General features: G+C 42.0%; 2 protein-coding genes across 2 annotated transcripts; both read left to right on the forward strand.

The window, feature by feature from the left end:
- Window positions 1-872: 872 nt before the first annotated feature.
- LOC132974183 (protein limb expression 1-like) lies at window positions 873-5,176 on the forward strand. The gene is made up of 6 exons (XM_061038048.1): window positions 873-1,187; window positions 1,638-1,843; window positions 2,614-2,754; window positions 2,850-2,945; window positions 4,048-4,125; window positions 4,223-5,176. Exons 1-6 carry the CDS (start codon window positions 1,112-1,114, stop codon window positions 4,691-4,693), a joined length of 1,068 nt encoding a protein of 355 aa, XP_060894031.1. The 5' UTR covers window positions 873-1,111; the 3' UTR covers window positions 4,694-5,176.
- A 1,274-nt stretch (window positions 5,177-6,450) lies between these two features.
- Window positions 6,451-26,367, forward strand: epg5 (ectopic P-granules autophagy protein 5 homolog (C. elegans)). Its single transcript, XM_061038049.1, has 45 exons — window positions 6,451-7,041; window positions 7,277-7,915; window positions 8,386-8,646; window positions 8,724-8,922; window positions 9,017-9,153; window positions 9,264-9,371; window positions 9,454-9,527; window positions 9,664-9,772; window positions 10,498-10,612; window positions 10,693-10,843; window positions 10,928-11,083; window positions 11,173-11,330; window positions 11,623-11,774; window positions 11,976-12,116; window positions 12,237-12,398; window positions 12,479-12,601; window positions 12,703-12,965; window positions 13,057-13,197; window positions 13,309-13,453; window positions 13,811-14,008; window positions 14,318-14,425; window positions 14,504-14,626; window positions 15,404-15,570; window positions 15,665-15,901; window positions 16,004-16,127; window positions 16,273-16,417; window positions 16,650-16,821; window positions 16,927-17,089; window positions 17,176-17,318; window positions 17,470-17,626; window positions 17,868-18,062; window positions 18,160-18,373; window positions 19,065-19,252; window positions 19,421-19,628; window positions 20,104-20,179; window positions 20,554-20,657; window positions 20,761-20,936; window positions 21,704-21,928; window positions 22,010-22,219; window positions 23,145-23,289; window positions 23,365-23,607; window positions 23,700-23,913; window positions 24,022-24,240; window positions 24,348-24,462; window positions 24,555-26,367. Exons 1-45 carry the CDS (start codon window positions 6,988-6,990, stop codon window positions 24,735-24,737), a joined length of 7,740 nt encoding a protein of 2,579 aa, XP_060894032.1. The 5' UTR covers window positions 6,451-6,987; the 3' UTR covers window positions 24,738-26,367.
- The last annotated feature ends 1,028 nt before the right edge of the window (window positions 26,368-27,395 follow it).

The following is a 27,395-nucleotide window of genomic DNA, read 5'->3' on the forward strand; positions in this document are numbered from 1 at the left end:
TTCAATGATTCTCCAAGAAGGGCTTAAAACATTAGAAACGAATGAGTCACTTTTCCTATTTCCGTTTCAAGTTCATTCTCAATCAGTGTTTACCGGACATAGTGACTGATGTCAACTAATGAGTTAATGAAGAGCTTTTATGTATGTTAAAGTGTTCCACCATTATGATACTCTGAATGGATGGCTACCTCCACCCTCCCAGCAACCAATCAAAAAGCAGAGACTGGCACAAGCATGTGGGAACATGCATGCTCCACAACACACCCAAACATTCAGTATCAAAATGTGCAGAAAATACACACATTACCCCTTCACTGTGTCACTATGAAACTGCTCAAAACAGAGTGAGGCATGACATAAAAAAGGATGAGAGAACAGGACTTTTCGGGAGCATAGAAAACACTTTCTCAGAATTTGGTTCATTTATGTGTAAGAGGCTTTCAGCAGGCGGGTGAATTCAGATTTGAACAATGGCCTTTCATATTGAAGAGGGTGAATGGAGCTCAGACTCAGGGCTCCACGGGTTCAAATAAGTGTGTCAAGGAGAAAGTATCCCACCCCCACAACACATCTCAAACTCTACATGTTGGTTAAACTATTTTATATAAAATAGAAGACACCTCCAGTTGTATTCTGGGTTGTTCCTCTGTATGGTATGCTGCTGTTTGTGGTTCAACTTTGTGCAGGTCTTTTAACTATTCTGTTTAGGGATTAACCAGCTGCACAACCCGAGGGGAGGGGCTCAGCATTCCTGTCCTGCACCTCTGTGTGTGTGTGTGCGCGCGCGCTTGTATGTGTGTGTATGTACATGTGTAGAAAGAGTGAGGGGCCCTCTGAGCTAATTGGCAGTGAGGTTGACAAAGGTGGTCCGCTTCAAAAAAGAAACCATGGTGAGATGTTCACACAGGAGAGGAGGGGGAGAAAGGGAGTTTGGGAGACAGACTGGAAGGGCTTCCTAATTTGAGTCTATTCCCTTAGATGTTCCCATCCTGAGCAGCATTGCTGTTGGTATTTGCTTATTTCTGCGATCATGTGTGCCTCTTTTTAAGGACCATTCTGATGAGAAAAGTAAACTTAATGAGGTAGCTCTGGAAGTAAATGCTGGCTGAGGATGAATAAAGTCCAAGAGGAGGAGAGCATCATGTCATATCTGTCAAAGAGTGAGACTGAAACCAACTCAAAAGACCGTAAGTACCTTCATGTAAGTTTATTAAGAAAGTTTTTAAAAGAACCTTATAACTGAGCTTATCACTGAACTAAAAATAGTGCATTGAAATAACATAAAGATAGACACAAAAATTAAATGTTTTCACATATCTGTCTTGTATTTCCTGCAATATATTCCTCAAACTGGTGCTTTTCAGGTTAACGCTGCTGCCATAGACAGAGCTGCTGGAATAGTTTGGCACAAAAGTAAAGGGCATGGGAAATGTTTCAACCTAATTCAGGGTCAGAGAGAGCCAAAAGGATTTAACAAATGCTGATTTGTGTTTTTTATGGGGCGTTTCTTCAAGCTGTTGAATCTAGTCAAATAAACAGTCTTGAAATGCTAGCTAACAGACATCTAGCTTGTATATTTAGGTTTAACATTCAGAGCTGTCTTCATTTTGACATGTGTTCTTATTATTTGTGTGCAGTGAATGTAGTGGCCATGCTCCATAACTTCTGGGAGCGGAGGCAGATGAGTCAGTCAAACGGCTCCTCTTCTGAGTCGGATGGTTCTGTTGGAGACGCAGTGATCCATGCAGAAAGTTTGCTGCTCTATGAGTCTGCGCCATCCCCCGGTCCCCCGTACGTCTGCTTTGTCACCCTGCCCGGAGGAAGCTGCTTTGGCAACTATAAGGTGTGTTGGACATCCCCCAGAGCTGTCTGGAAATATATTCACACCTGGTGGTTGACTGCACTGTGTCACAAGTTTTCCTTTCTGTGAGAGTGGAAATATAATTTAGTAATAAAAGATTGTGATTATGTTAGAAGTTATTTAAGATTCTTGATGCAGGGGATGCATGTCAAACTGTAACACCCCCCGTAAATAATAGCATTATATCAACAACAGTTTATTCCTCTATGTAAATGACTTGTAGCTGCTGTTTTATGTGACAATAAGTTTCTACATACACCTTACATTTCTGTAAATGTTTCCTTACTTGTATCTGCAATTGCTTCTAGTCATTTGCTGCAGAAGCACAAAGTCAATTTCAACCCCCAGAATTAAGGTTTCTTACAAACTGTTTGTGTTTGGGAAATGCTGCATTATAACTGTATTACAAGGCTTTCAGTGGCTATGAGGTGACACGTTTAGGGTTGTTTTAAAGTGACGCTTTTTGAATCCCACAATTTCAATAAGCTTATTGTGACCCAGACTGCAGTTGGCAGCTCAGAGAGGTCATGTGATCTCATTGGTGATTTGTGTTCTGATCCCAAGATTAGCTGCAATGAAGTGTGAATTCAGTCAAATGAAAATAAGCATGGATTGACATTTGCAGACATTAGTCAGGCTTACACACATCAGCAGACCCTGACATTTCTCCTTAAAGTGATGAAGTCTTTTACGTCTATCTTATAGACCCTTTTTGACACATTAAACCCTCATAATGATCCTCTCCTCCTCAGGTGTGTGACAGTCAGGCACAGGCTCGGAGGGATGCGGCCCGTGTGGCTCTGATGAACTCGCTGGTGAATGAGCTGCCATGTCGACGCATCACCTCCCCGTTCATAATGCAGAGTTTGCAGCAGGCGGCCACAGACAGTGCTGTGAGTGTGAGGCCAACACAGACACACAGTATTCAACTTGTTTTTTTTAAAGAGTTCAAACTCAAGTTTTGAGTTGCACTGTTGTCTCTGTTCAGGTCTCTATTGACGATGCATGTGATTCAAGCACCAGCGTTGGGACCTACAGTCTGCTGCTCCACACATGCATAGGGCGGACCATGCTGGAGTTCCAGGTAAAACATGTAGTCAAGACATATTTTGTAAAATGGTATTTTTCTTGTACTCATGCTCATAAATCATGTGGAAGCATGTGGTGATAGTGTGGAGATCAATTTACTGTGAGGTATTCAGGCTTTCTGAAGTGCTACTTTGCACTGAGGGACTAAAACTAGTGTATATATATATATATATTGACACAGTTAGACATTAGGAAGCCAAACATGACAAAATACACAATCACTGGGTGGTTATCCCACCCTCCATCGTTAGCACAACACTCTTGGTTATTTTTTGTCGCATATTCCCATTCTGTCACGCTCTCAGATCAGCCATGGCAGGAAGTTCAGGTATGAAACAGCTAACATTTCTACCTTTGTGTATATAGGCATAGATCTGCAGACAGAGGGCTATTAACAAAAGGAAATGGGTTCATTATCATTCCTGGCAAAACATGGATAGAAAAACGAAGAACTTCCAAGTAATACACACACCTTCATAAGTGAGCACTTTTTACATCTACAATATATACACAGCTGTCAGTGCATACACTTTATGTATCAATGACATAAAGCATGTCATGTCATTGATACACAAAGTGGTAGATTGGTCACATAGAGCAGAATCATAAACATGTACCACAGGTCAGAAAAAACGTTGTGAAAATACTGTTAAAGTGCCAACAGGTACAAGATGAACTTTATCCCAGGAAAACTTACACGCCATTATTTTCCATCTGTGTCTCATTTGATCAATTTGAGTCAATCTGCAGCCTCTCTCTCTTATGTCTAATAATGTCTAATGTCAACAGCTCTTAGCATGTGGCAGCTACACTGTGAATAAATCAGAGTGGCAACTACCTGCTGCAGGAAGCAAAGTTTGTTCTATATATATATATATATATATATTTTTTTTTTTTTTTTTTTTTTTTTTTTTAAACTAATCACCCACAGTTTATATGTGGGTTCAGGAAACATCCCTTTACATATATTATCTTTGTCAGACCAATAAATACACAGAGCTAGATGTTTAGGTTAGGAAATCAAGTCTTGAGCATTACTTTCTCTCCCTATGTGTTTTATTATTAACCACTTTTCTGCCCTCTCTTTCCCTCTGTAGGAGATGATGACCATTTTCCAGTTGTTGCACTGGAACGGGACACTTAAAGCTCTGAGGGAAAGACAGTGCTCTCGACAGGTAAAACATGTCTCTTCACTGGTTTTAGATGATTTGGATGAATCGTCAGTTCTTTGCTGTGCAGTAAAGATGATTTCTTTCTCTATTTTCCTCTCAGAGTGTGATTGCTTATTACTCTCGGAGAGGACTCGATGAGTACATTCGCAGCAGCTTGGCTCTGGATTGGCTCGGACGTGAGCAGAAGTCACCGGGGCGACTCGGGGAGGAGCTGCAGGTAGCGCAGAAGGAGCTGATGTTGGCCCAGCGGCGAGGCATAGAGCTGCGCTTCTACAAGGAGAAGACAGAGATCCTTAGCTTGGCCCTGAGTCAGGCATATATTCACCACACACCTGATGACTTCAACCACGTGCAGAGTAATACATACAATCAAGAGCAGCTTCCTTTACACACGTTATGTAGCCAGGACACAGAAGTCCAAATAACTCCACCCAGAAGTCCTACACAGACCATCCACAAAAACACAAAGCAATCACTCTGTCAAACCTCTGGCAATCACACATCTCACAACAGCCCTAGACCGTACCCACAGCAGACCTTTGATACTTTAAATAACTTTGACTGGACTTAAGCAGAACACAGAGGACGGACAATAAATGATCAAATTTGACTAAAAATTGCGCTCTGCCACTCACAAAAATCTGTTTGGAGGACAGAAAATAAGCACAGTTATTGTCCTAAGAATTCTGTTATCATGAGGGATACTTATTTTGTGTTTATTTTTTATTATTATTTATAATTCCCTAACCTTACTAACATTATGTTCCGACTGTAGAACTAAAACTAAAACAAATGTGTACAATATTAACAACTTCAAGCACAAGAAATAGAGCCTTAATAGAATTGTAATCAATTACAAGGAATTGTAATAACATTCTAGATGTGAGTTTTTTTTCTGCAATAATGTAGCCTATGTATGTTCAGTTATGTTGTTTTTAAAAGTATATTGATATATGAAACACTTGCTCTTCTGTAACTAACTCTTCCTTCCGTTATGTCTGCCTAGCATGTCAATTTTGCTCATGGAAATAACTTGGCAGGGACATTCTGGACGCTGACTGTCTGTGTGACATGTTGACGATGAGACAGAGAGACTGCTATCAGTAACAAGCAGTCATATGGGGAGAGCAGCTGGATAGAAAATATAATCTGGTTCTAATGAATAAATGAGATTAGGTTTTTGATACAATATGTGTAGTAAGGTCAACAGCAACTATAATTAAGAACCTGCTTTTACTGTGTTTCTTGATATGCCATGCCTACAGACCTAGAGGACTCCATTTTCTTAGTAGATGCATTTTTAAAGGGAAAATGTTTATCAGAAATGTTTGTAAAATACACTTGTAAATAAATATTATTATTCTACTCATAAGTGCCTGTGATTCATATGAACTCTGCTTTAAGGCACTTTTTTTTAAAGTTTAATGTCACCTATTTACCTTTTTAAATTCTAGTAATATTATAAGTACAATTTAGATATGTGGGTTATTTTTTATGCATAAACATCTTAGTTGTGATCACAGTAAACAACCATGACACCAGACTGAAGGTAAGATGAAGAGAACCCTTATTCCAACCCTTGTCTTTGCCTTTGTCTTGAAAAAAATATTTTTTTTTCTATGGCTGCTCTTGCAAAAGAGATCTTTAACCAAATGGTAGGCTACTTCTTGAATTAATAAAGCTTAACTAACCCTGACATATACATTAAGTAGCTACACAACATTTAGAGCTAAATTTAATTCCAATTGTTTGATTAAAATTGTGATTTAAATCTTCTTCTGTGTACAATATTTAGAAGTAATTTTGTTTTAGTACCTTTTTATGTCTAAACTAAGAGAAACTGCCACTATGGCTTCTGATCATTGACTGTAAACAGTGGTGTAGTGCAGGGCATACAAGGGAATACAGAGTATACCCTCTTAATTCCCCCAAAGGCCAAAGGGTATACCCACTTCTAAATCCCCTCTCATTCTTACATACACCATTTATTGATTGACAATATTCAGTAGTAGGTAGTGGTAGTATGCTGCATTTTCTTTCCTAGGATGGTGAAGGGATGACCCCCCCCCCCCCCCCCCCCCAGCCTATGCACTAAACTAAATATGCAAAATGTCACTGTTTATAACAGAGGTCGTTTATCCTCTGCTGGACGGGTCACTTAAAAAAGACACATGGGATAAATGTAAGTCACCACTACACCACTGACTGTAAACAATGAGCTTGTTATGCTTTTTATGTTTTCGCGTATGACACAGTTCTGGCCATCTAGCTTTCCGTATAGAGGTGGAGTAGTCACGTGATCCAAGATAGCAAAACAAACGACAGCTGACCAGCGAAACGGGCCACTTGTTTCGACATGTTGAAACCTTGTTTCGTGGATTTTAATCAGCATACAGAGTCTTTAGAGCCTCTGGTTACTACATTTCCGTGGATAACGACAGCGTAACAAGCTAAAGGTTAAGAAGTCTGGCATATTTTATAAGCTGTACGTGTTTCGGTATGTAGCTTGTGTTTCATCAACAGAGATTGATATCTTTACTCAGTAAATGTATCCTGTGGATATTTCGTCTACCTGAATTAACAACCTTGCAAATTGTTTCCCTGCTACTCTCCGGGCCATACAGGAGGAGTGTTTTGTTTACAACCAGTGGAAAGTGTTTATCTTGACAGCCCAGTCAGCCACTAGCTGCTTATCATCAGTAATAGACCTCACCAGCGTTTCTAGCTGCTGTTTGTGTCTTGTTTTCGTACGAGGAGGACTTTGCGTTTTCAGTCGTTCAGCACCGTTTCCACCAGGGGACATCTAGTCAGCTGTTTGTAAATGTGATCTGAGCTGAGAAGCTTGTGTGTGGGCAGGCTGAAAATATGGAGGCTGTAAGACCAAAGAAGACAAAGACAAAAAGCAGCGGAAAAAATCAGGTGATTTAATCGTAACTATTTTACAGTTCTTCTTCTTCTTCTGCTCTTTCCTTTTGAGGTCATGTTGTGGTTTTTTTTTTTTTAATTTGTGCGTCTTGAGGCAGATCTCAAGACAGTTTGACACACTTCTTCTCATTCGTGACGACTGCTCTTATCCTCACATATCCTTTGTCACATGTAGAAAATCACAGCAATAAAAAGAATACTTGTTTTTCTTTGGTGTTTACATTTCTAGCTGGTCAGGAAACAGAAGCAGGAAGAGGAAGACAAAAGAGCTGCATCTCCCTCAGCTCTCTGTGATGAGGCCTCCATCTCTAGCTTCACTGATATCCCCCTCAGTCTGCCACATCAGGAGCCCGAGGAGGAGGAGGAGCAGCAGCAAGACCCTGTTCAGTGCCCTGAGACCACAGCACAACAATCACATGTGACTGAGAAACAGCAGACCTCCTCATCACAGACTTTATCCACAACAGTAATAAGTAAGACTTCAGGGTCAACTATTACATCACTGAGTACTGTTCATCTGACAGAGGAGGAGGAGGAGGATGATGGAGTTGCTCAGGGGGCTAAGCTTAGAGTCACAGAACAGACCACTGACACAGAGTCATGGAATCAGCCGTGTGTTTCAGCTCAGTTTCAGATCCCTAATGCACCGAGTGCCCCTGCATTGTACCCCTCTCTCCCGACACTGGAGGAGGGCCCTGTGATGCAGCTCTATGAGGAAGCTGTGAATAACATGGAAAAGGGACCTGCTGTGTTGGCCCTTCCTGAGCAGGAGTCATCCCCTCCCAGTTTGCAGCCTCTGGAGTCTGTAGCTGAACTTTCTAAGAGCAAACTGTACCCAGAATTACCCAAAACAGCTCCAGAAATTCAGGTAAGTCACATTGTCACTCAAATAAGATTACGAGCACTGCTGCAGTTTTTCCTGATTGAATAGGGCCGAGTTGGTTTGGTTACTGTGTTAATTGTATATATGTTTATTTTGTTGTCAAACTCAAAGTATTGTGAGGCCATTCCTGGAATAATGAGACCAGATTGAGAACTTTGAGCTTTAAAACTAAATATTTTTATCTTTCAATAGAATAAGAATATGTTGGTGGCGGGGAATAAACCTGTCTCAAGCTAACTTGAAATGGTTAGCTCATATGTGTTTATACACACCACTTCATGGGACCATGCAATTCAAATTATTTTGATTTCTTGAAACGTTAGAATTGCTCCTTTGTGTTTATAAAAAAAATATAGTTAGAAACCGTCTTCAATGTGTGTGTCATGTCAAGTGAAAAAAAAGAAGGTATAAACATGTCCGATGAACTCTGTCATCGTCATCATTTTCTTCGTCAGCCGTTCTCACTGGAGCAGCTGGGTGTCTGGGAGCCCGCCGGAGGTCTGCGAACTTGGTTGGAAGGTGTTGAAGTTTGCGCAGTGCAGTTCTGCGCACTAGCCCGGCAGGAGAACCATGAACTGACTGAGCTGCTGCAGAACTACTGGCGCTGCCGCAGGCAGCTGACCCAGTCACACACACAGCTACACACACAGTCGTCTGACTGCAAGAGTACGCAGAATCGACTGTGGAGCTTCAGAGATGAACAGCTTACACTTCAGGTGCGGTAAAAAGAGACATGTAGTTTGTGGAGAAAACGAATGACTAAGGTTATACTTAATGTATGTTTTCCCTACAGGGTGTGTGTGCAGACCAGTCTAAAGTGTGTGGGTACCATCGCTTCCAGCAGGCTGAGTTCAGTCAGAGTGTGCTGGCTGAGCTGAGTCGAATCTTTGAAGTTCGCAGTGAGCTGCTACATCAGAAGGTGGCGCTACATGCATACACTGCTCTGCTGTCACGTCTGCAGGTGGAGTCATATTTGTTTCGTCTACTGAAAGGTGAGAGATTTATTCAGAGAGACTGGAAGTCCACAAAACTATTTGTGCACTACTTTTAAGGACATAATCATGATCTTTTTTTTTTTTTTATCAGATTATTCTGGTAGCAAAACACAGCCGTGTTCTTTCAAACCCTTGAAGGAGGCCATCAGTGTCCTGTTCAGCTTCATACGCAGAGTGCTGGATGACACCCAGTTTCAGACTGACATCCATCACTGGCTGGAGAGACTGGTATACACAACAAAATCACTTGACCTTTTTTTTCTTACTCCCTTTACCTTTGGTTGAGGTAATTGTTTCCTCAGTGAGTTTTTCAAACATGGTTCTGGTACTGTCTTTAGGTTGCAGTTCTGCTGCATGTTGGAGGGTCAGGAGAGCACCTGTACCTTCTGTGCCATCTGCTGTGCTGTCCTGCTTGGGTTGGCAAGTGGGCTTCAGCCTTCCTTCAGGTCTGTTTGGGACAGGCTTGTTCATTTAGTGTTTTGATGTTAATCGTTGTACATACTGACGGGTTCCTAATTCCTGCCTTAGATCCAGGTTTGGGGGAACGTAAACGGAGTGCAGCACTTTATGCAAGCTCTGGCTGTCCTAATGTCACCTGCCAGGTAAATGCTTCTTTAGACAGTATTCATTCCCATCCATTGACTTGGAACTGTGCTGCTGAGCTTTGTTCCTAGTTCACCCTTTCAGGGACTAACAGCCTCACGCACCCAACCAGTGTCTTCTTTTTTTAAACTCTAGACAACGTGCAGAGTTTCTAGGACATCTAAAGCCTTGTGAGAGCCAGAGCTCGGCAGCTTCTGGATCTGAGTCTGGAAACTGGACGTTAGTGGATGAAGGAGGAGAGGAGGTATGTGTGGGAGAGTTTTAGGACACATTTAGCAAACTTTCCTGTTACAGTTTGAAAGCAAAAAAACACTTCTGAAAATCAGCTTAATATTTTATAGATATTTGTATAAGTGGGACTGAAAAATACAAGCAAGCATGTAGAAGGAATGTTTGTTCCTGATTACAAAGTCAAAATAGACCTTTATGATAAAAATCTAGGGAAAAAATAGATTCTGTTTTCTTGCACTGTTTTTGTGCTACTTTTAAGTTGATAAATACCCCGTCTGTATTTCTTCCATGAAATGTGCTGTGTCACTTACATTTGTAAGGGACACATTTATAAATGTGAATGTTCTGTCCTTTGTGCTAACCTGCTGAGTCACATTCAAAGCTGTTGTAAGAAGGATGCCAAATGAACACCTATGACCGCTTAAATATCAGTCTGCTGTCTTAAAACCACAACAGCACTTACATGTTGCTTAGGAACCACTGTCTTTTTAGGAAATTCAAGGAACTTACTATTTTCCAAAACAATAACATTTAAGATACTGTAATAAAAATAGCTTTAAACTTTTATCTTTTTTGATACTGTGTTATTACCATTTTAAAAAGAAAGTATCGTCCACTTTGCTACCTGCCTAAAAACATTACGCCGTTTAAAAGAATTGTACTTATTTATTTAGAAGAATGCATCATGGGATAATTTAACCTCCAACTCCTCATGTTCCTTTTTCTCTCTCTGTTCAGGACGAAGACCCAGACAGCAGCTGGCTGTTGCTCTGTGAGGAAGATCTGATTTCTCTGCTTAACCAGTTTCCTTTCCAGCAGCTGTATTCGCAAATGCTGGGGATGAGCAAGCTAGGTTAGTGAGTTTGTCCTTCCTTCTGTTTGTTGCTTCATATATAATTCACTGTATGAACTGACACATAACTCTCCCTCCAGGTGTGTATGAACCTCAGGCCTGCTCCAGTCAGAAGATGATGCGTGTTTTTGCTTTTGCGTCCTCACTCATCGAAATTCTTGCTCTCGGACTTCAAACCTACAACCGGGCACGATACAGACAGCTGGTGAAGCGAATAGGACACATCATACGGTCAGTGTAAGGATTCAAAATCTATACATGAATACAGTCATGACATGAAGTATTCACCGTGTTGTCTTCTCTTCTATATCTCAGGATGACAGTGTGCTACGTCAGTGATCATTGGGCCCAGTATGTGAGTTTAGCTGGGCCTGTTGGATCCAGCTCACACTCTCTGTCCTTGGACAAACTGCAGCTGGAATATGACCATCTCTTCCTCAGAGCTGTTTTACATGTTCTCAGAAACAAAAGGTGAAGAATTGATCTGAAATTTCTATTTTTTACTTGAAATAATCTCCTTTATAGGCTTCTTCTTTATTTTTTGTGGTTCTCTCTCACAGGTTGGGCATTTGGTTGTTTATGTCTGAGATGCCTTATGGGACCTTGTCCAGCTCTATGCTGTGGAAAGTCCTTTATGCTATGCAGTGTGCAGAGACAGCAGGACTGGAAAAACTCTACACTGCTTGCAGCACACAATCCTGCATTCAGGCTCTTAGAGGTACCATTTATGTTCTTTAAAATGAAATATGTTGTGTCAAAGCCTAGGAAATGTACGACCCCAGTTTCATTGTTAGAGAGAAAGATATAATCATCTTAAACTCATGTTAAAGCAGCTTGAAAATGACCACACTTCTTTAGAATTGAACTTTTATCAAAACTGCTTCAAATCCATTTCTCAGAATTTCACATCTGTTGCAATGGGATTTTAAAACAAGGCTCAAAATAAAGGATTTGTTTTTCTCCCCACTTCGAGTTTGACAGCCTTGTTTTTTTTATTTCATTTGTTTAAGACACAGAGCAGCAGGAGAGGTTCGAGCTCTGGCTGTGTGAAGTGAACAGCTCTGATGGCATCTCCCTTCTCACCGCACTCGCACACATGGCCACACCAACTCAGCACTCTGACCCTGCATTCATTACAACCATAACTCTGCTGGTTTACCAGGTAAAGGACTCTGAAATGTACAGACTACATGTATTATATCACTGTAAATCATTAAGGGATAATGGTAAATGTATAGAAAATACACAGAAAAGTTTTAAAGGTATGTTTCACAGATTAAATATTTACCATCCTGCTCCCTAGGTTAAAAACATGCAGTACTTACATTGTTCTTTTTCAACTTGTTTCTCATTTCTGCTCCAGGTGTCATATGTCAGTATGTCTACCAGAGAAACTTACTCTAAAGTCGGGAGAGAGTTGCTGGCTGCCATAGCAACAGTCCATCCTTACGTTGTCTCTGTGCTCCTGGAGAGACTGAGAGAGACCATACAAAGTGTAGGAATGGTTGGTAACACTAATGTTTTAAGACTTCAACTTATAACTGCATGTAGGTTGAACATATTTTAAGGATGATATCGAACTTGTTTTTTCTGCTTGTTGTGTATATTTGTGTGTGTCTCTTAGGTGGCTCTGTACTTGTGCAAAGAACTGCCTCTGAGTCTGTGGCAGCCGCGTCCAGAGGAAATATGTGTGATCGGGTCGTGGCTGCTCCAGCATCCTCTCTCTGCTGTGGAGAACCGACTGGCTTGTGTCATACTGGAGGGTCTGAACTGGGGATACACAGAGGTATGCGGTAACAATTCATGTGTATCAGGTATCTTCAGAAAACTTGTGGGTTGGTTGTTGAACTAGTGTTCTTCTTGCAGGATGGCTCCTTGGCCCTGTCTTCATCTCTTCACAGTGAAGTGGCTCTGCTGGTGGCTGAAGCCTATCAGAAGTACCTGACAGACAAACCGTACAGTGGCCTCATATCAGAGGGCATCAAACAGGTGATGCTTCCGTGCCCTGCTCACAGATGTTTACTGTGGCCTAATCAATGAATTCTTCCTAATTTTGTCCCATCTTTCTCTCTCACACATCCTCCCCTCAGGTGTCTTACCTGGCCAGTGTTCTACGTTTGGGTGTATCTCCTGAAGCTTCATTTAGTCAATGGGCATGGCAACTGTTGTTAAGGCTGAAGCTCCATGGCAATGTACAGAACCCTAAAGGAGCCTGGTCGGTCCCTGCTTTGGCGTCCAACACACCTCCTGAGCTCATGCACAGTCCCAGCATGCACTCTGTTATCAGGGCTGTAAAAGCTGGCATCCCCATTGGATGTTACCTGTCCATTGCCATGACAACTGCGGGACATAGGTTTGTACTTTCTTACACTATGTGAAATGTTTATGGTTTATTTATTAACCTGTTGACTCCTGAAGACTTACTTCTGTGGGATTTCTTTTAGTCTGGAACATTTTTGCACTGATGGAGTCAGTTTGCTGAAGAGTCTGATTCAGTCTCGACACCTGAGAGCTGCTGTGCATCTTCTCGACAACATTCTACCCCCGACCTACCCACTCAGCTTCTACCTGCTCAACAACTCTCAGTAAGAAAAGACACATCCCATCAAAGATAAGAAAGATGTTGAATACAGCAATTAAGTATGAAACATGTAATTATATTCCTGTTTCTTCCACCGCCCCCTTGTTTGTTCCAGGTTTGTAAGTTGCATCCAGCTGTTCTTGCAGTGCGACAGCGTGTGTCCTCAGGGTGTCACACAGCAGGTGACTCACCGGGTAGCCCCGCTCCTCACAGGAACCACCTATGGAGACAATGTCCGACTGCTGAGCAGCGTGATTCAGGTTAGTCGTAGCAAGTTTCTTAAGCCATAACAGAGAAACTAAAACATCCAGGAGATGGAAAAATACCATTAGAATTTTATAGGTACTCAGTTCATAAAACACACTTCAAGGTCTACACTTTGCTTATGTAAAGTATGGGTTAGTGATAATACTGTATAAGCCAAAAAGGAAAAGCTTTACAATTTTATTCAGGAAAAAAAGACCGCAGGGGAGTTTATTTTCACTTTTAATCACTGATGTGAGTCAAAGTTCCCTAACATTTCATCAAAGGTTGTTCAAAAGCTCACTTAAATATTTATTTATTTATTTATACATTTCAGACCAAAGAGGAAACTTGTGTGTATTTCTGTCTTCCAGAGTCATGTGGTGGAGAGTTCGCAGCCCGGCCGTGTTGGAGTTGCAGCTGTCCTTGAGTTTTGGGTGGGAATTTTGACTCAGCAGAACCTGTGGTACCGGGACAAAACAGTCCTGTTTCTCATGGATCAGATCTGCTGTTCTGCGTTCATACACCATCAGGAGGAATGTGTGCAGAAACTTCTGTACCAACAGCATAAGGTCTTTATTCAATACCGATAGAGGCTTGCTTTATTAATGAATACTTATAGGTTATTCTGGTGCTTAATTAAGCTCTAAAAATGTACACAGTTTAATTATTGAGATAAATATGATAAAGGGATTGCTGAGTATAAGCAGAATCTTGTAAATACACATGGAAGATTGAACTGATTGAAACTGATGCAAATACGACTGATTACATATAGAATATAAATAAAGTCTACCACTCAGTTACCATCCGTTTCCTTTAGGAAAACTAGCTGGGGCCTCTGAAGAACACTGAAATTTTCATTTTGATTCCTCATGCAGAATGCCTTGGGTTACCACGGAGATCGGGGTCTGCTCTCCTCTCTGGTTGGCTGGATTGCTGGAAATGCTACACCCTCTTTCATAGAGGGTCAATCCCTGAGTGTAGAGGTAAAGGTCCCTGAAGTGCCAACACTATGTCAGAGTGCTCTTGATCATCTGGATGCTGACTCGTCTGTCTATTTGCAGGTTTGGTTTGCCTGGCTCGTTCTGAACATGGAGGGAATATTTGAGGAAGATTCTCAGCTGAGACGTTGTGTTGAACAAGAGCTGCTGGCAGAGTCCAACATTACCCCAGAACAAGCCTTAAAGGTAGACACACACATAATCCAAAAGTTGTTGAGATGGAAATATAAGGAGGACTGTTATACATAGCAACATTCAGTATCACGTGAAACTCCTGAAAGTTTTAGGTGGTTATGAAACAGACTGGAAATAACACTGTTGCCTTTACATGACCTACAATTGCAACCCGGACTGCCAGTCAAGATTGGTCATTTTTAATACTTGTAACCACTGCTGCTGGGTAGGTGTCAGACAAAGTGAGTAACAACACTCCAGAAAAATCCCATTTTCCATGAAACAGATTCATAATAAGTCACACCTTCGACTAGTAAAAAACGCAGGATGACACTTTTTGTCGTAAAACACTTGGCACTAAAACACTGGGAATTTTCCGCCTTTATTTTAGAGATAGAACAGCGATAAAGTCAGCAATCAGGGACAGAGAGACGGAAGGACATGCAGGAAAGGAGCCACAGGTTGGATTCCAACCGGGGCTGCCTGCTCTTGAGGCGTGTGCACACTTGGCTACCCTATCATAAAACACTTCTTACACAAGTACAGTACAGGACAGTATCAGCAAATAGATGAAAGATTACCGATTGTCCAAACTTTTCATTTGCCTACCTTTAAGCTTTACTGAGAAGATTTTGATGTTCATTGATTTAATCAGCAGTGATATTATTGTGGCTCTTTTGTAGTCTGGCCTACAGATGGATCATACATCCATAAGACGCAGTGCAGACACATACATACATTGAGTGCAGACTTCAGCTGGTGTTAACATTGTGTCTCTATCTGATCCAGAAAGCCCAGCAGAGGTTGAAGTTGCCAGTAGCACCATCTCTGCAGAGGCTGCAGGTGTATCGCTGGGCGTGTCAGGCCTTAGTCACTCCTCTTGACCATCAGCTTCTCCCCCTGGTCTGGCAGAAATTCCTTCAGCTCTACCTCAGACAACCAGGACCTGAGTACGGGTAAGGTGCACACACACATCACTACCTCACCTAAAATGTGAAATAGACATACATAGGTGAAGGTAAAATGTTTCTTTATGTATGTATGCACCAGGCTGGCTGCAGGTGGATGCATCGGCCGCAGGTTCTTCCAGGCCTCTCATCAGGCTGCTTTACTCAGAGACCTGAGACAGAGGATACAGGAGGTGTCTGACTTCCACCATGTTGCCAGCCAGGCCCTTAGGGTGCCTCCAACACACACGCCTTCATCAGACAGCCAAGGCGACGAGAGCCCGGACAACCCCCAACCCCCTTACCTCACTTCTCCTCAGCTACATACAGAGCTGGTCAGGTACTTCATAAATGCTTATTTGTTTAGTTTATTTAGCAAGAAATATATATTTTTTTAGTTTGGGAACAATCTCTCACATCTCAGATGTTTGGTTTTCTGCAGGTTGTTTGGTGTATTTGCTGTGTGGTTGGATGATGAGACTTTGCAGAAGCAGGAAGTTTACCTCCCCTCTCTTCCTCCTGAGTATGAACCACACAGACTGGCACAAGTCATGCAACGGCAGCAGGTGGGTTTAGCGTTGTTGTGTTTTAACATTAATAAACAATACACTTGAGGTGCAGTTGTTGCATCGAGCTAGTATAATCTTATTGTGGTGTGTGTTTATCATGGGGCTCAAACATTTGTGCATGTGTTGTGGTGTTTTGCTGTAGGCACTGTGGCTGGAGTTTGTGGACCAGGAGCGTCTGCGGTATGATGAGAGAGAGGTTATGTCTCTGTGGGAAAAGGTGCAGAGTGAGCCGACCTTCTTGCAGGCCCAAAACCCCATCTTTATAGACAACACCAGCCTAAGCAATGGTACAAAAAGCCTTTAGCAGACAATTATGTACCACATTTAAGATGTTGATAATGATTGCCAAAAAAAAGGAGAAGAACCAATTCACAGAATCTGTTGTGTTCATGCACTAAAGATACAACATCAACAAATTAAAGTTGTTATCCCTCTACTTTTCTGTCCCTTTGCATTCAGATTTAGCCTCTTTTATTTTTCAAACACTTTTATGTTGTGGTATGTGTTTCTCTATTGCAGCAAGAGAGCGAATCCTGTCCAACCTGCAGAAGCATCCAGTTCCCCGGTTAGCTCCCGAGCTGCAGCAGCAGAAAGCTCCAGTAGCTGAAATCCCCATCACATGTCTCACTGACTCTAAAGCTGCTGCTAAACTGGTGCAGCAGGACCTGAGCACCCTGCAGGACCAGGCCAGGTACTTGACACAGTGCTCATGTGTATAAAATGAAGAGAGCTCCATTGATTGTACAGTAAAGTATGTGCAGAGTACAAAATGTTTTTTTTTTTTAATCCGTATCAGAATCGCAGTGGCACGTGAAGCCCAGCAGGTGGCGTTGGAGCAGGAGCTGCTGGAGAGTCTTCCTCTGCTGTATAAAAACCAACCCGAGCAAGTCACCATGGCCTTGGAGTGTAAAGGGAAGGGAGGGCAGCCGTGCCAGGGACCTGCGAACATATCAGTCACTGTATGACTACTGAAACCAAATTTGTATACATTTTAGAACCTCTTTGTCATGATTCAGTTTGTCATTTATGTGAGGTCTCTCAACAGTGTGAGCGCGTCCAGAGACAAGACGCAGTGCAGACACAGATAACATCACTGCGCAGGGACATCAAGAAGCTTCAAATCGACTCCATGGCTCCTCCACCACAAAGCCTGGCCCAGGCAGCTGTCCACACTGAGAACTTTATCACGTCAGTACAAGCATCAAAAACAAAACAAAACCAAAATAATTAAGCACTTCAAGAAAAATATTATTAGTACACACATGGGCTTAGAAAATAAATGTTTTCTGCATATAAAAGAGACTTTTTGAAAATGTATGGACTCTTTTGATGTGTTCAGGGCTCTGGTGAATTTGTACAAGCTACAGAAGTCTCCAGCAGCGCAGCAGGTTGGCGTGGCTGCTTTCTACCAGGTGGTCTCCTTTGTGTGCGAAGACACACTGCGTCATCCCCCAACACGGCAGTACCTCTCGTCGTGTGTGGAGATACTGGGACAGGTGCACGCACACACATCCACACACACAGCAGAACACAATTTATGTCGAGCATTATTTATTCAGAATGACCCAGGACGTAAAGCCCCTCATCTCCTTTAACTTTATCTGAACTAGTATTCAAGGATTCAATTAAACAGTTTGATATAGTATAGAAAACAAAAGAGGCCGATTCACTCTCTTATTTTAACATATAGAAATTGCTTGAGTTGATCAGCATTTTACTTTATTGTCTTGTGTGTAGGTGTTTATCCAGAATAATTCAGAGGAATGTGGCCGTGTCCTGAAGACCATCCTGGAGCAGAGGCGTCTTTGCCCCCTCATGTCCCCCTTCTTCACTCCCAACGCGGCTCCAAATCAGCTCGTCTTTCTCTACCAAGACGTTGTAACTTCTTTACACCTGGACAGTGCAGATGTCATTTTCATGCTGCTCACAAAGGTAAGCCTACATACAAATGTAACACTTCAGAGAAAAGTGTCGTAATCTTTGAGCAGTTAGCGTAACATTTATCAATCTTGGCCTCTCCCTTTTCTAGTTTGATTTGTCTCAGTGGTTGAATGAGACTCATCCTGTGTTTGCGGAGAGAACACGACTGCTGGAGTTGGTCCATGGAGCTCTCTGCGTATGCGGTCGAGACCCTGAGCCTGAAATCTTAACGCCTTTTCACCTCTTCACCAAACACTGGACCTGGATTTTACGCCATCATTTCCCTGATCACTACAGTGACTGCCTGCGTCTGCTTATGACCAGTATGTGTGTCTTTGTGTGTCTTTGTGTGTCTTTGTGTGTGTGTGTGTGTGTGTGTGTGTGTGTGTGTGTGTGTGTGTGTGTGTGTGTGTGTGTGTGTGTGTGTGTGTGTGTGTGTGTGTGTGTGTGTGTGTGTGTGTGTGTGTGTGTGTGTGTGTGTGTGTGTGTGTGTGTGTGAACAAAAGGCTGTACATCTGAAGGAAAGACTTGAATCATCATGTACTCAATCACATGATAGAATACATTTTTTTGGTTCTTCCTCTAACTGTGCCCAAAAACCACCACATACTGTATTGAAAAGGTAGAATACATTAGACTCTGTCACATTGAAAAGCAGCTTTTCTTTATTTTGTCTCTTGCTGTCGGTTACACATCGCCTGTTAATGCACTCAGGAGCAAGGACTGCTTTAAAAAGTCCTCTTGTTGCTCATTGAAGTGATTCATCAAAAAACATTCATCCCTTTGAAAAAATGCCTCCTACACTTCTTCCCACCAACAAAAGATGCAACTAATTAATAAGCAAAACTTAAGTTATGTGAATCATTCCATCAATCAGATGGGAGTAGAACATTTATGAAGGATACAGCCTTGAATTGTATTATTGTGTGGTTTATCAAGATCAGATCAGATGTATCAAGGAAATGTTTCTGGTTATATCTGTTTGACCCAAAAAAAAATGTTTTCCCTCATCAGGCTCCTCAAACCAGTTACTGAGTCCAGAGTGCTGGAAAGTCACTCTGCGTGTCCTGGGCTGTTTACCACCCCTCCGCAACATCAAGATCAAAACTGAACAATCCCCGGGCACCACTGATGCCCCCAGCCGCGCTCTTGTGTCCTCAGCTTCTTCACACAGAGCACCCATGGGCCTCTCCCCCCAGCAGGTAACTAATGTTTGTGGAAAAAGATTCAAACCTTTCTACCTCATAATTGCTACCATGCTATTACTGGAAAAGGTTTAGCCATGTGTACAAATTATCATTCTATCTGTCCAGTTGCATTGTATTATTCCTCAGTTTTTTAAATATAAAGCCTAAAACTGTTGCTTACAGGTGGATGAGACAGTGGATTGGCTGAGTGATTACTTCCTGCAAAGTCGTCTCAGTAAACAAGAACTCCGCAGCTTCGGCCTCTACTCAGCCTGGACACCTTACATCACAGAGGTGGTTTCTTTCTGGGAACATTTGATCAGCTGTTCGATCAGCATGCATCTCAGCAGTTGTGCCAGAGAGTCAGTGGGCAGCGGCAAAATCCTGAAAGGTAATTAATGTCAGCACATGATGAGGATGGTTATACCTGGGATTGTTCATACAGCTCAGATGATGTAGATGTACACATGTTTTGTTGATATACAGTATGTGACTGTTTGGACTCTTTTTTTCTAATTCCTAACAGCTCTTAAAATCATTCAATTAACATTCAACACTTATCATAGTATCAGTAATACTGCAAGACTATTAACACAACATTGTGTTCATATAAAACAAAAACACATGGAACTAATTATTGTGATACATAGAATCTAGTTACAGTATGGCTGCAGAGTCTTCACTTCTTATTTTTCAGTAAACGTAGTTGAATTATTTACAAGTGAACATTAAAAGCTTTCATTTTAGATGCTAAGGGTTGAAGGAAGGGATAAAGATAAACTCAAATATAAAGCAATTTAGTTGATTCAAGCCATTTCCCTGTGACAGCTTTCTTGCTTGCTATATTTGACTGTTTGTACTCTCAGCTCTGCAGGATCTCCACAGTAAGATTGTGAAGCTTTTTACGCCTTGGATCTTTCCTCTGGACACTGAGGACAGCAGGTAAGCATGGCAGCATACCCTGACTCTGTGTTGCAGTCATTTGTTTTAGATGGTAACTGTTGTCAGTGTGGCAGATGTTTAACAGATGTGAGCACAGACATAGCAGACTCAAGAGAGGGCAACAGATACAAAATATTCACATTCAAGCTACTTTTTGCATGTGCAAATCAGATGCTTCTGAGGTTCAACTACATTTTGTAAAATTCTTTACATTACAAAAAGTAAACTACAAACTCACAAAAAGGAAATATTAGATGTTCAGTTCTGATTATGAGTTTTGGCACAAAAAGAACTGTTAACCACGGCTTCTGAGAGAGAATCAGCAGTAGAAAGTGAAAAGGGAAATGTCAATATATGTGTTTTTTTATTCTCAGTAACCTCAAGTGTTACCCCTGGCTGGAGACGGATGCTAGTGCAGCAGGAAGTCTGGTCAGCCTGTACGCACAACTCTCCGACACACTGCATCACAAGTTCAGAGGTGGGCTCCCAGTAATCCTGTGTTCATAGAGGACAGAGTGTTGTGATGCTGCTGTTCCCTGTTGTCTGTGCTTTCAAAGTTATTTATAACTGCGTCGTTACAGATCGACTGCTCCCTGGTCAGAGAGGAGCGCTGTGGCTGTGTATGATGCAGTACTGTGAGAGCTGCACCTCTCCCCGTACACCCGAATACCTTCTCTACCTGTACCACACGCACCTCCGGAGTCTGCCATGGAGTCACCTGCACCCTGACACCCAGCTCATGCAGCAACTCTTTAACGTGAGACTCTCAGCCCTCAGACTAATAGACTTCAAATTCTGCTCTCTGCTCTCGTCATTTATGACACAGGGGAGCTTGTTATTTGAGACCTCAGTCCTTGACCCCTGCTCCTATTATTAGCCTAACTTCTTGTAACCATAGTCGCATCATCCTGTTCCTGGAAACATGCTCTTGTATCTCAATTCCCACGTGGCTCTTTAGAGACTTCTATTCAGTATCTGCTCAGACCAAAAAATGTAATCATCGCATCCAAATTAAATCCTCAAATATCCACTGACGGTTAAACATAGCATGTCAAAAAAGAGAGATATAAGTGAGCAGGAGGGGTCAAATTAATTAAGTGAGTAGAAGAGGGTCAAATTAAGGCAAACCAGCTGCTAATTTCATCATTCAGAAAAATATTTTTGGTAACTTAAATTCTATGGATCGTTCCCTAGTTTTGCTAGTTAAGGTAATATCTTAATCTCAATCGTCTCTCAATATAATATATATATATTTACAGTATGTAATCCCCCAGGATTAATAATGATTCTTATTCTGATTATTTGTGGAGGTGTTTCTAAATCTAAATAGATTTATAGTCAGGATATTCTAAGTACTTTTCAATCATTTGAATTGAAATAGAAAATCAAAAGCTATCATCAAGTATTGACAAACATTGCTCTATTCAGAAGAAATGAGCATCAGTTTGACTTTAGAGGTTTGGTGTGTTTGTAGTTCTTTGTTTTGTTTCAGAGTGTATTTGTGTCTATTTCTTGTGCCTGAAGGTGGAGAGAGGAAGTCCAAAGAGCTGTTTCCTCTTCCTAGGAGAAGTTTTATGTGAAGTGAACTGGGTGAGCGTCCTCAGTGACCACTTACATACGCCCCCCATCTCTACAGTGTATCCAGCTCTACCTGACAAGAGTGCTAACAAGGAGTCACATACCATGTTAGTCTATCTCCTTTACATGCTGGTTTTTCTGGCCATGGAGGAACAGCTCCTGAAACAACAGGTGAGTTCAGATCATTCCTCTGTCACGTCTGTCGCCCCTTCTGAATTAATTCATTTTTTCTTTATTTTATTACTCGTCCAGGACTCCCCTCTGCTCAGTCTCCTCGTCCAGTCCGCCTCTCTGCCCTGGCACCAGGTGGACCTGTCCTCATACCAGGGCATTCTGGGATATGTTAGCACCTACTACCCTCCATCTCTGCTGCTCAACACGGATTCTGCGCCTCAGATGCTTCTGAAATCACTGCGCGGTGCTGCTGGGCTCAACCCCCGTCCGAGTGAAGTACCACACAGGGTGAGACGATACAAGAATATTTGTTTTACTGGTCAACCTACAGATTCATCAAGGCATTGTTAACTTTTTCAAGACCAGCCTGAGTTATATTTATAGTGCATCAACACTGCTTTGATAGCAGTAGTAGGTTTCAGTCCAGAAAATATCAAAAGCACAAAAATGTATCACAGAACATTCATACTGATGGTATACCTTTTATAGTATATCAGATAGTTTTACAAATTGATACATCGATGTATTAATAAATTAATCTATTTAACCAATCATAGCTTATATTTAATGAGAGTCCATTTCAAGCTTCAGATAAGATAGTGTGTGTGTGTGTGTGTGACATTGAACAGCTGCATTGTAAAGAATACATGTTTTTCCTCTATATGCATATACACTGCCTGAGGCTTATACATCTTCTGTGAAAGTGGGAGGCTTGGAACATCCGCATTAAATTTAGACTTATACAATTCAGTTACCTCTGCCAGCTCTGTATCACTCAGCCAAATTATATAAATGTATCATTTGAATCTTTATATTTTATGTGGATGTAGAGGAACAGAGTTGGTAATGTTACAATTTGAACAAAAGTTGTCTGAATCCATATATGATATGATATGATATGATACACTTGATTGTCCCCTTAGAGAAGTTTGTCTTGGACTCCAGTTGCTGCAAACATTCAGCTGCCTCAATGTAATCCACTAGTTTACACAGGACTACAACAAGATCAAGCATTCTATTTTATATTTTATTAATTCAACTCCATTACTAAACATAGCCTCGCTGTTTATTATAGGTTCTAGTTCTTCATGAGAAAATATGTAATGACTATACCAACTTAATTACAGTTTCCCATATTCATGCCTCTTTTTCTGTTGAGCAATTATCTGAACTATTACAAAATGTTGAGGTCTTGTGACTCTTCATCCATCAGGAGGAGACGCTGAAAGCTGGAGTGTATCTGGGCTGGTGTGTTCAGTCTTTGGTGACTCTGGAACAGGGAGGCAGCATCAGCCTCAGCAGCCTGGAGGCTCAGCTGGAGGCGCTACTGGAGAGCATTGTAACATTCAACCCACCTGGTGAGTCGGCTTTCTTTTTTTATCATTTTCTATATTTTTTTTCACCACCTCACTTCCTCCTTTTGTCCTCTCCAGAGACTGGTTTGGAACAGAGGCACATGGCGTTCTGCAGCCTGTTCAGCGACGCTCTGGCTCTGCTCAACGGCGTGGGCGTCTCCACAGGCGAGGCGCTCACTGCTCATGTCATCACTTGGCTGGACAGGAAGGGGAGGGGTCTTCCTACTCTGCCTCTTCTCACAGCTTGTTCCCGTTGTCTCGCATCAGTGCGACACATGACACGCATCATGGAGGCATGCATTGCAGCCTACTTCAATCATGGTAACCAAAGTATCTATTTTTCTTTTGAGAATTGTTTGTTTATTATGATGTCAAGGATTTATATGTGAATATTTACTGTGTTGTCCTTTCAGCTGAGGAGGAATCTGTGGGTTGGGGTCCTGTGTTAGCATCGCTGCAGGTGCCTGAGCTCACAGTGGAAGACTTCCTGTCCGAGAGCCAATCAGGAGGCAGTTTCCTGACACTCCATGCCTTCGTCTTGCAGCGTCTCAACTCTGAATATACTGCAGCCAATGAGAAGAGGATGCTGGCTCTGATAAACACATGGACCTACACAGTCTTCCCCAGGTCTCAGCTCTCATTTGTTTGCATCATTGTGCTCTCAGAAGTCCTGTAATCCTGTCAACATTTATACACTGTATTTTATCCATGCTATGTTGTGTTTTGTGTTTCCAGTGGTCCGGGGGATGAAGCCAAGCTGTTTCTTTGGTGGCACAAAGCGCTGAATCTGTCAGCAGAACAGATGAAGCCGCAGGCCGGCCAGACTGAAGTGTTAGGAGTTGTTCTGGGTCTGTTGAGGTTACAAACTAGGCTGCTTCAGCTGGGAGAGGAGAGGCTGAACTCCGGGCTGTTAGGAGCTATAGGCCTAGGGAAGAGGTCTCCTGTTTCTAATAAGTAAGTGAATTCATGTTTTTAGCTAATGAGAAAAATATATGGCCAAAAAGAGTGAATTGTTATTTTTTGTTGTACAACCTTTGAATCTTGAGCTCCTGTCCATGTAGGTTCAGGGTGGTGGTACGCAGTCTGGCAGCATTCCTTTCAGTACAAGTTCAATCAGAGACCCAGCTGCGACTTCAGCCCACAGCAGACATGGAGCTCACTGCCAAAGCCCAGCAAGTAAGTCGCTGAAACTGCAAGCACAGTGTTTTCATTTTCTACTCTGTATTTATCTCCTATGAATAACTTTCTCGTCTTTTCTGTGGATGCAGACGCTCGGGGTATTGGAGGCCATGACCAGCAATAAACAGTATGCTGAGTTAGAGGACTCCGTGAATAAAGCAGTGCAGTTCATCCGCTACCCAGGACACTGTCTCAGAGATGGACCCAGACTGCTGTCCCTGCTAGCCAACCTACTATACCCTGAACTCAGATACCTGCACATCATCCGCTAGTCAGGACCTAAACTAAAACTCATGCTGAAAACCCTGGAAGATGTTAGTCTTCTGGCAAAAAACTGTGACAGTTAACCTCAGTTCTGTACAGAAAAGAAAAAGACTTCTGGGGCACACAGTTTCCAAGTAGTGACCCTGGTACTGAGCTGCTTTGAAAACTGCAAGAGCTACATGTTGGAAGACAGACAGAAACTGACTATTCATCAGAGCTCGCTATGCATTTGTGAAAATCACTTTTTAACAGGTAATGTTCAATGAAGGGTGATGAATTCAGTCAGATGCACAAGATGTCATGAGCTAACCCCTTATCGTTGTTTTATTCTCTCCTGTTAAGGCCTTATTGCTTTTATATGACTTGCCAACACATCTGTTCTAATCTTGATTTGAGAGGAAGTTGCACATATTTATTGAATCAGAATTAGGCTTTAGGTGTCAGTTTCACAACTAAACGTGGAATCTAATAAAAGATGAAGGGTCCATAGATTATATAGAGGACTTTGAAGGACATATCTAATACTCCTATACGTTTAGTAGCACCTTCTTAAAAATGGGTGGGGGACATACCAGGGAAGCTTGAAGGCAGGGTTTCGTGCCTGACACAAGTTAGCTTTGGATGCTAGCATGTAGCTGCAAGCTTCAATCTTCACATATGAATACAGTGTCTGCCTGAATGAAGTGATCCTGCTTAGTAACAGGACATGCCATTATAATTCCTATTTTCTGCCAACAGTGCTTTCATGTTTTCTGCCAAAGAGATGTTATTTTAGTTCTATGAGCCACTTAGATCTTCTTGACCATGCACCCTGGTTATTTCATCTTTCACTGTTCGGGAGATAGAACTGCTGTCTGAAAAAAACACACCAGAAGAAACACTCTATAGAAGTGCCGCTTAATCTGTGCTTCACCATTTGGCTCCCTTATAAAGCAGTATGTGCTGTAATACCAGCTGCTGATGGTGCTGGTACTACTAAAACAGCAGGTATGTACAGTAATGTGATGGGAGCTAAATCATATGTGGACTTGGATACACAAATGGTAGTACATGTTTTAGGTTAAAAGCACAGTGTGATTCAGATTTACAAACTGTACTGTACATCCAACACTCTTCTCCTCTGTTTAATTACCCTTGGCAGTTCACCACTTCTGTTGCTCTGTGCCGTCTCAATAATAATCGTGCTGCACTTCTGCTGCCTGAAGCTCGCCTTATTGCCTGTGTTCTGTGGCGACCGTTAATGTCAGAAGTGCTGCTTTTTCATGAGTCAGTGATCAGGAATGGGTCTGTGGGGCTTCTGGGGGAGGGAGAAACAAAGTGGAGGGGGCTGCAGAAAGAAAACATGTTCAGTAAAGGGAACTTTCTGTCTCTGCTGGTTTTTACCAATTTAACCAAGTGATTAAGGACTATATGCTGTGAAGTACATGTAGTAACTGGAATAAAAAAAAGACTGACATATACTACCTGGATGGATCACATTAGGACACAGCTATATGCATCAAGAACAAGCAAGAGACAAAATAGAGCCAAGCAGCATAATAGAATACATTGTGCAACAACCCAACCTGCAATCTGCATTCTCCATGCATAACAATGCAGATGGTCAAACTGAAATTAAAGCTTCATTGTCTAAGAGGAGTGTTTTGACAGGCTTGTTTCTTTTTGACTGGCGTAGCATCCTGTTGTTCTTTGCGTCAGAGTGAAGGTACAAAACATGTCCCCAGCTCAGAGCAGCTTGTACAAAGACTGCTCTGAGGGGGGGGGGGATCTTTATATTGATTTATGTGCTAACTTAGCACACAGCATCCTCATTTGACACCTCGTCTGTCTGGGAGAACTACCTCTCTTCAGGATACTGTGGTCTCTATGGTTACAAGAAGGGTAGAAGTGAGCGAGGAGGTGGCAAGGACGGGGTGTTCTGAGGAGAGAGGAGGTGGTAGATACTTACACGCTCACATGTCTGCCTCTTCACACCAGAACACAGCCTCGTCTGGCGTCTCGTCGTCTCATTGACCTTTTGTTCTCCCGTCTCTCAGGTAAGGCTGTGGAGTCGTTTTGTATTAACAGGACGGTTTGGCCTTGTTAAAATATCCTTCACACACATATAGACACATACACGTGCTCAGAGGAGCCATAGACAGAGTACTCCCAGACATCACTGTCTGGCAGATTCCTGTGTCACCATGGAAACCAAGCATCAGGTCAGGAATAGTTGTTCCTCAACTGTTTTGGTGCACGCTCAGCAGCACTTGGATCAGTCATTATTAGCAATTAGAATAAAGACATAAAAGTACAATCACACAAATGTGTCCAGTTATGCAAGAACCCCTGACAGTAATTAAGAAAAGTTTATTATGTAACCTTTATGTACCCACAGACAGAAAATCACATTTTGACCAAGTGTTTCTTTCTGTGGGTTTCAGCATACTTTAACATGGTTCTGTCTGTCCCAGTATAACACTCCACTCACTGGTGACCAGTTGCTCTATGGGACAGCTGCACTGGCCTAAAGACCCTCACACACACACACACTCTCAGCCGGACACACAGAAATATCTCGACGGTCTCCTCAACAGCTACAAACCTTCAACACATTTCTGCATTTTTTTTAATAGTACTTATTTTTAATGAATAGAACAAAGAGGGCTTGAACATCACAGAACAAT

The sequence above is a fragment of the Labrus mixtus genome, chromosome 5 (assembly GCF_963584025.1).
Source record: "Labrus mixtus chromosome 5, fLabMix1.1, whole genome shotgun sequence".
NCBI lineage: Eukaryota > Metazoa > Chordata > Actinopteri > Labriformes > Labridae > Labrus > Labrus mixtus.

Coding starts and splice junctions, on each gene's coding strand:
- LOC132974183 (XM_061038048.1), top strand. CDS start 1,112: ATGAATAAAGTCCAAGAGGAGGAGAGCATCATGTCATATCTGTCAAAG. Junction 1,188..1,637: donor TGAAACCAACTCAAAAGACC/GTAAGTACCTTC, acceptor ATTTGTGTGCAG/TGAATGTAGTGGCCATGCTC. Junction 4,126..4,222: donor AAAGACAGTGCTCTCGACAG/GTAAAACATGTC, acceptor TTTTCCTCTCAG/AGTGTGATTGCTTATTACTC.
- epg5 (XM_061038049.1), top strand. CDS start 6,988: ATGGAGGCTGTAAGACCAAAGAAGACAAAGACAAAAAGCAGCGGAAAA. Junction 9,372..9,453: donor GGGCTTCAGCCTTCCTTCAG/GTCTGTTTGGGA, acceptor TTCCTGCCTTAG/ATCCAGGTTTGGGGGAACGT. Junction 17,319..17,469: donor CACACTGAGAACTTTATCAC/GTCAGTACAAGC, acceptor TGATGTGTTCAG/GGCTCTGGTGAATTTGTACA.